The sequence below is a fragment of the Dreissena polymorpha genome, chromosome 14, assembly GCF_020536995.1.
Source record: "Dreissena polymorpha isolate Duluth1 chromosome 14, UMN_Dpol_1.0, whole genome shotgun sequence".
Taxonomy (NCBI): Eukaryota; Metazoa; Mollusca; class Bivalvia; order Myida; family Dreissenidae; genus Dreissena; species Dreissena polymorpha.
The window spans coordinates 21,018,765-21,027,746 of NC_068368.1; the positions used below are offsets into that span (position 1 = coordinate 21,018,765).

General features: G+C 34.5%; 1 protein-coding gene across 1 annotated transcript in view; it reads left to right on the forward strand.

Annotated features, from left to right (window-relative positions):
- Window positions 1–972: 972 nt before the first annotated feature.
- The window catches only part of LOC127857218 (angiopoietin-1 receptor-like), an 18,754-nt gene continuing 10,744 nt past the window's right edge, over window positions 973–8,982 (forward strand). Inside the window, exons 1-7 of the mRNA XM_052393633.1 lie at window positions 973–1,012; window positions 1,995–2,056; window positions 3,983–4,154; window positions 4,821–5,038; window positions 5,642–5,759; window positions 8,012–8,068; window positions 8,629–8,789. Of these exons, the coding sequence (XP_052249593.1) occupies window positions 973–1,012; window positions 1,995–2,056; window positions 3,983–4,154; window positions 4,821–5,038; window positions 5,642–5,759; window positions 8,012–8,068; window positions 8,629–8,789 (828 nt within the window). The remainder of the gene's footprint in view (window positions 1,013–1,994; window positions 2,057–3,982; window positions 4,155–4,820; window positions 5,039–5,641; window positions 5,760–8,011; window positions 8,069–8,628; window positions 8,790–8,982) is intronic.

Below are 8,982 nucleotides of genomic sequence, written 5' to 3' on the forward strand. Positions count from 1 at the left end.
TATAATGGGTATGCAAGGTTCACTTCGCTTAGGTTCATTAGACGTATCGATCATGTCATCATAGCAATACAACATCAGATCTAGAATGCCTTCAATTTGTCGGTCTTATTAACATCACAATTCCAACATGATATTGTACTTGTGTCAGGTATTTTTAAAGGAATCAAAATTGGAATCGAATGAGATACTTTTTTAAATCGGTTGTTCACACACAAATGACGTTTAGGCAAACCTTTTCTTTCTTAACAAATATTGTACAGAAAGGACCCACTCTTTGATTTCAAGTAAGGCAACACTTAAACAAAAATGTTTTTTTTATAGTATTCCTGAACAATTAAGAATACCTAACGTGTTTCCAGATTATTCGGAACCTGTTGATCCCATATCTCTACAAATAAAGTCCGTCTCTGTGGTGAATCAGCGACCAAGCATAACCGTGGCGTGGGACGGCGGAAAGAGTAAGCAAGAAGACTTTGTCAGTCTCTGGCTATGAAATACATATGAGCCATGCTCTGTGAAAATGTGGTTAAATGCATGTGCGTAAAGTGCCGTCCTAGATCAGGGACGACACTTTCCGCTTTTATGATATGTTTCGTTTCAAAAAAGTCTCTTCTGAGCAATACCATGCTTTTGCCTGTGCGGACTGCACTGTCTAATCCGGGACGATAATTTACGCAAATGCATTAAATCCCTTTTTTTCAAAGAGCACGGCTCGTATGTTTTTAACATAAACATGTTTCTATTGTATATTATTACGATTGCAGATGTGTTGTATAGTATTTATAACGATTGTGTTCAAATATGTGAGTAGAGTGGAAATGTAGGTATAAAATGATTACACTTTTTCAGTAAAGAACAAAATGTTGTTAGAAATGTTATGAAACTTTGTGAATACCAGCTTGCGATCGGCTAAATTTAGCCGTCATTATTTTGGTTTGGTTCAACCCTTTCTTACTCTGAAGCAAAGTGGAAATGGCTTATGCAACAAGCATTAAACCATTAAAGCCTGCGAGTAACTCGCAGGCTGTTCATGTTAGAGAGGTTTATAATTTAATTTAATTTTCTAAATGGCTTAAAATGTGAAAATGTGCGTCTCTAAGTGGAAATGGGTTCAAAGCAAGCGTGAGCCCGTCTGTCACTGTGTAAGCTCCGGACATGAATCATAAGTAATCAAACATGAAGGAAACTTGCCATGAATAATCATCATTTGGTTACAAAATGTTGCTCTGCTTTTACTTTAACCCATTTATGCCTAGCGTCTAGAAAAAAAGGACTTTGCAAACAGCGTAGACCCAGATGAGACGCCGCATGATGCGGCGTCTCATCAGGGTCTGCGCTGTTTGCTTGTATGAATTTCAGTAAGTAATATTCTAAATACAGAAATAAGTATACTAGACATCCCTAATTTTGAAAATAAATTGATCCAATTTAAAAGAATGGGAGAGTCCACTAGGCATAAATAGGTTAAGACCAATGGTTAGAATTGGTGCATGGCACAGCTGATGCATCATGCGGCGTCTCATCTGGGTCTGCGCTGTTTGCCAAGGCCTTTTTCATAGACGCTAGGCATATATGGGTTAAAATAACATGCCTACCATAGACAACATGTTGAGAACTTGTGTTGCTTGCAATAAACATATGGAAAGTTAAACAGTCGTTAAACACTGCCATGTAACAGTAATTGCTCTATCAATAAGATTCTTGCCGATACGCACTCTATTATATTATGAAGTACTGGAAACGGTTGACTATCACGTAAGATTGACGTAACTTTTTTCAGGTTTTTGTTTCAGCCTTTGATATAATTTATACCACCATCTGATATATAAAGATAAATAGACATTGCGGTAGCCTTATTATAATAGTAAATGTCAACTTGTTTCAATATTCATTCATTTAATTGAATTAATAACTTTTAACAAGTTTACTGTATGTTTAATTACGTATAGTGTGTGACTTTATATTGTTAATATCATAGTAACAATTGATTTCAGATTCTTCTTGCTACTTCTATCTGTTTTGGTTGGGGAACACACATAAGGCCCAAGAACTGAAGGTACATGATTTATGTACAAGTATGTGTTGTTGCTTGTATAATATCTTTCTTAGAGGTATTGTCAACCGAATGGTTTTGAAAAGATTCGCTGATTTTGCGTATAATGTGATATTACTACTCTGTATTTCGGGCAAACAAATGATAAGCACAACACTTCATGAAACACCTTAATGATTATTGTGATCAACAATAAAGATCGTTTAAGTTTTGTTTATTGTTTTGAGCGGGCCTTTTAGGTAATAATTTAAATCTCGTAAGTTTAACCCATTTAAGCCTAGCGTTTAGTAAAAAGGCCTTGGCAAACAGCGTTGACCCTGATGAGACGCCGCATGATGCGGCGTCTCATCTGGGTATGTGCTGTTTGCTTAAAGGAATTTCCAAAAGAAATATTCTAAATATAGAAATAAAGATACTAGACATCCCTAATTTTGGAAATAAATTGATCCAATTTAGAAGGATGGGAGAGTCCACTAGGCATAAATGGGTAAATTCGACTTTGACCACATTCTACTGCTAAAAAAAAGTACGAGTCAGTTTCCGGAATAAAACTAAAGAAATTGTTAAATTGACGAAAATGTGCAGTTAACACGGTACATTGTGGTAAGACGGATACTTGTTTTGTATGTCCGTGCGGATTGATATTAAGAATTTTCATCACTGTGTCCTTTAAAATGTCGTAACATTCTCCTGGAAGAATCATAATAAATGTATGCATGTTTTACAGAGTAACAGTGAACATGATCGTTATTTGAAGTTATTTGCTGTTAAATAATCTTGTGTTTTGACGCCGTTTTTCAACATAAAATTCGCCCGCGGAACTCTTTTTACTCACAAGTAAACGCTGCGAAAAGCATCGAATGAAACGAGAAAAAGTGACAAGAAGCGCAGCCTCGAGTATTTTTTTGAGCCGCGCCCTTTGAAAAGGGTGTTTAATGCATGTTCGTAGTGTCGACACAGATTAGCCTTGCAGTCAGCACAGGCTAATCAGGGACGAAACTTTCCGCCTAAACTTGATTTTTGCTAAGAAGACGTTAACTAAACGAAAACTACGATAAAAGCGGAAAGTGTCGTCCCTCATAAGCCTGTGTCGACTGCACATGCTTATCTGGCACGACGCTTTACGCACATACATGAAACCAAATTTTCACAAAGCACGGCTGATTTATATTTTCCATGATCACGAGTAAATACAAATCGACAATTTGTCAATCGTGACAATATTTTTAAGGAACACTCTTGAATTAAAATCAGTATTCTACGAAAGATCAAAAACGTTCTATATTAAAATGTTGCCTAAACAAAGTATGATTACAACTGATAAAAGCAATACCTGTTTGGTGAATTTATATTGCTATAAGTGTGGATTCATTGCACGCAGTGTTCATTTTGATAGCAAACAAAGTCTACGACTCTGTTCCGGTATTCTAGGAAATGTAAACGTTGCAGTAGAAACAGTGGTCGTTAAATTGTCATATTGATGTCTCGTTTAATTACGACATTGCATGATCACTTTCTATTCGGCTAAATGTTGTTTGAATATCTTATCTATTTTTGCGAACGTGAAAGTTGGGATTATGCGGTGCGTCTTTTGATGCGTTTTTAAATATCTTCCAACTAGAAAACATTTGTAGAAAAAGTTTGTATTTACAACAGAAAACATCACTCAATTGTTAGTAAATAAGACACAACAGCATCGTAAAAGACTTTTGATGCGAAATCGGAACAAGAAGTATATTCTTTTTGCCGCATCATTTATTTGACGACTAATTTTAGACAGTTTAAACAGCTTTGTTATATGTACGAGTCTCTTGTGAACAAGCATTTGTTGATGATTAAATGCAATCAAACCAATTTTATAATCGGATGTATGTTTATTAATTCACGTTATTATGGTAAATATTGTTTACATATTAATTACGTTTCCAGATCCTTCGTGACTTCACATGGCAGGTTACAGACCTGGAATACTCGACCAACTACTCGATTCAACTGTACAGTTATGATGAAACATTTAAGGACAGCAGTACAAACACGAAGTTTCTTTTCCACATGACCCCTGATTGCTTAGAGGTCACCAATTACAATCTTTCGATTTGTGGTAATTACTAATTATCATTTCGATTGCACATTTTAATCTTAAGCGCCACAGGTACACTCAGGGGACAACGTATCCGTTGACAATAAAACTTTGTAAGGTAAAATCTTTGTTGCCTTTTAAGTTATTATTGCATGAATAGGTTGATGTCGTTTACGCAATTCATAAACCATTTAATATATCTTTGACAGAATATGGTGGCGACGGTTTGAACCAAGTATATCTTAACTATACGCAAACAACATTGATTGAAATTGCATAACATGTTTTTGTATTGAAATTTCTAGAGGTAAATTTTAATAAAATTCTTTTACCATACCAACGTGATGGCACAATTTTATCATTTTTTTCATGGCTAGCCTCTTAACCCAATTATTCCTAGCGTCTAGAAAAAGGCCTTGGCAATAAGCGTAGACCCAGATGAGACGCCGCATGATGCGGCGTCTCATCAGGGTCTGCGCTGTTTGCTTCAGGGAATTTCTGTAAGAGATATTCTAAATATAGAAATAAATATACTAGGCATCCCTAATTTTTTTTAATAAATTGATCCAATTTAGAAGGATGGGAGAGTCCACTAGGCATAAATGGCTTAGTTGAATTCGCATATGAATTGAAGTCCCCATATAACCTCGACCTTGGCAACTGAATAGTTGTATAATCTATATTTAGCACCGCTGCGACCTGAAAACGTATTACTGGAAGTAACGACCCCAAATCACGAGGACGAACTCATCCGCACAATCAATGTCTCGTTGTCTTGGCAACCTCCTTTACACACACACAATGGTCACGACGTCAGATACTATGAAGTCATATACAGCAAGAAGCCTCCAATGAACGAGCCACATAAGATACGTCCCGACAAAGGAACGCTGTCCAATATACCCGTATGTTGTATTGTCCCGGGTCTCAGTTTAGCTACAGTTTTTAACCACCATGGGTGAATCCGTGTTCTTTTGACCCAGCATGTATAAAAAATCTAAAACTTTCTTTGCTCTATTGATCAGGAACGGATTACTTGTAGCAATTAGTTTATCAATCATATATAAATAATATCAATGGGCAACTTTAATTATAGAAAGTGAATTATAATTTTTAATATATTTGAGATTCACACTATACCATTATCTTTGTACAATTAAATACAGGTCGTGAATAATACGTTTTTCTCGCATTATGTTTGCTTAAATGTTTAATTATATATTTGGAGTTGTTTGAATAATTTATTTTAATAAATATTACAGTTTCAAATTCTCATGTGTTATGAATCAAATTTGTTTCGTCGGTTAACAATATATAAAGATGAACATATCATAAAGTCTACTAGTTTAGTTCTTCAATTTCATTATACTACATAAAGTCACGCTAATTCCCTAATGGAACATTACGATGGATGCATTCCCATACAACAAAACGGAGAAACAATATCACTTGATATAGTGAGATGCTATTGCACTATTTGCCGTTTTATATCTCTTTCTTTCATACAGCCGAGCAACAGGCGTATAGATATCGTAGGACTACACAACCACAATCTGTACAGGTTCGAGCTCTATGCCGTGACACTTGGGGGCAGGGGAGAGCCGGCGGAACTTCAGAAGTTCATAGGTAGGGAGAAACGCATGCCATTAAGCAAGCCTTACTGGATCTTGTGGTGTACGATATAACAAACACGAAGCCATATTTGTTTGTTCCTTATCGCGTACAAAACATTGGTATTTCATTACCTGATGACAAGCTGAGAGCGTATAAGGTAAGCAGATTTGTGTATTAAACTAATAAAGTTAATAACGACGTACATTTTTTATCTGCCACAATTTCCAGCATGCTTACGGTATGTTAACCGCTCACAGTGCTGAATATTTCATTTATGGCCTGGAGCGTGTATACTTTTATGGTTTCTTTTGCCATAGCGTCTGTGTGTTTGAGTTCATTTGCATTTACATCAAATGCATGTGCATACATGTATGTTTTGTTCCATACACATATAACACACATAAAAATGTTGGTCTGAAAAATAGTTATTAAATGTTCTTTAATTAATGCAAAATATGTTATATCTTTAAAAATGATACAACTCGGGAAGAAAGTAAAGGTTGATTTTACTTTTAAAATAACTTACTGAACTTAATTCCAGCCAAGATATTTCATTTCAAATATAACAATCGTTTTTTCCAGACTAGAAAGACAATGCCAATATTATACTTCAACTGAATGTGTTTTTTCCAAAGATTTTAATGTTGTAGTATTTCTTTATTCAAACCCATGCAAGCTTGAACTAATAAAAAAAATCATTTAATCATAAAAACAGTTAATATTTATGTACAGACTGTGTGCGGTCATTAATATTGCAAATGTGAATATATGTTACATGTAATATATGTTTCGCATGTTTAATTTATATGTTTTTCCGCATGATCAGGCTAAAGGAGCGAACGTATACATCATTTTCACATTAAAATTAATCATGCAATAAGTGTTTAAGCGGCATATAACGCGTTTATATATTATAAATCGATATTTAAAACAAATGAGCTGTCTAATTAATGAGTTTCGCACAAGCAGATCATGCTTTATTGCTAGTAAAATATATCATCTACAACACTTTTATATTTTCAATTAAAATACATGTTCAAAAAACAAATCTGGTATTTCGTTCTAAATATTGGAAATACACCGTTGCAAAGTCCCGTATATGTACACATTTAATTGACTTTAAATGTATTTAAGCACTGTTTATTACTGTTCCGCGTACACTGCATGTAACGTATTACATTTGTTCGCGTCTACAACATTGAATTAAATTAAATGAAAATTGAATATCAACTGAAAAACATGAGTATTTTACGATTGTAATTTATTGGTGCAACAATATCGATTCCAACGTTTGTCTTCTTGTGTGGGTAGTTGTTCACAAAAGCACGCGTATCAGTGATGAATATCTTATTATGACTGCCAAAGAAGTTAGAACCCACGCACCTGTATGCACCAATTAGTTCGTGGCTATGACTTACTAACAATGGTCTGACATAATAACGACTTAAATTTTATTTTACAATGGTATTCTATTGCAGACGTAACCATGCCCACCATACCACAAACCGGTGAGGCCTCATTGTCGTCAAACGTTTCGTATTCCTTTTGTTTTCTACCATTGTTGTTCTTTTGCAGACCCCTACCTAGTGATGGCGTTTTGTGTATTCTTTATCGTGTACATAGCTTGCGTGGTATTTTTGTGATATGTTTATGGGATTGCTTTGGTTTGTAACAATGTAATTAATGTTAACGTATTTTTAATTATTGGGCGTGGTAAGTGTTTATTTTAAATGTTTCCATATTTATCATTTAAATTGTAAGTGAAATAATGTGCGTTGATTGCATATAATATCATTGCGCTTTCATTTGGCATATATCCTTCTAAAGGTGATTCGGGTAACTCAAATACAATCTTTGCGAACGTAGTTTATTTCGAAGCAGTAGAATACTGAAATGTTTGCCATGTAATTTTTCTTAAATTATATAAAAACAATATAAGATACGGTTATCACTTTAAAAACGTTTAAATTTAATTCAGAATTTCATTTAATGAAATTAAGCATCCGTTGTAGAATTGTTGGTTCTAAAAACGTTGGAACACATGTTTCGTTAGTTGAAACTATCATTTTGAGATATTAATACGATGTTTATGCGCTTTATTTTGTTCTTAAAGGGATATATCGGTGTATAGACGATTATACTCGTATTTAAGGTGTTTTGTGCATTTATATAAGCATAGGTATTTAAGAATATTATATAATTCTTGGTGGCGCTTTTAAAATTATGGGAAATTGTTGTTTAATCACCTGTATCTTATGTTTCAGGACTGACTGGTACAGAATTATTGGATGTCATTGAACTTCGGAATGCGACACCAAAAGGTTTGAAGTTCATGGCCAAAATAAAGTTATATGATAATGTATCATACAAAAGTATAAAATTCCATTCACTATCCGAATGATGGTTTTCTTAAACGATTCATAGATTTTAGGCTTTATTGACTAAGTGTGTGCTACAAGTTTCATGTACTTCAGGGGTAATTCTAGTTATATCAATATTTGTACCTACACAAAGAAAATGTACACTTATATTAATGACAGCATTTGTTTCGTTACGAGCACGTTTGTTTTAAAGAAATAGTGATTTTCTTAACAGATACAGAATGTTTCGTGTGCGCTTGGGTAGAAAGTTATGAAGCATTCAGTAGCAATATAAAAGGTAGCACTGCTGACAACTTTGATAACACACGTATACAAGTGGAATTGTTTAACCGTTAACGGTGTTCCATATTTCGCAATACATTACAATGCGTTCCATTTGAGAATATACACCGTTCTTAGATATATATGTTGTACTTAAAGCTTTGTTGAACATTTGTATTCTGATAGAACAAGTTGTGCTGTTATAACGAATATCAAACCTTATCACCCATTTTTTCCAGCTACCTACACAGAGAGGCTGAAGGCTGAGGAGCTTTTGTCGATAGTCGTCGTACCTGTGGTCCTTTTCTTTGTCCTCTTCTTTGTCATATGTTTTGTATTTCTTCGGCGACGACAGAAGTACCAGGGCTTTGCAGTTACCAGAAAATTTGGACATGTTGAGGTACATTCTTAAACAACGAAACATATCACAAGGTTGAGGATGGATTAAACAAGCACTTATAAAAAGATATTGTCTTTAAGAACAATGTCTTTTTGAAATGTTTTATGTTTGAGTTTATTGTCGTTGTCTTACAGAACAAATGTTACCTTCAGGTGTTAAGTAGTAGTAGTAGTTGTAGTAGTAGTAGAAGTAG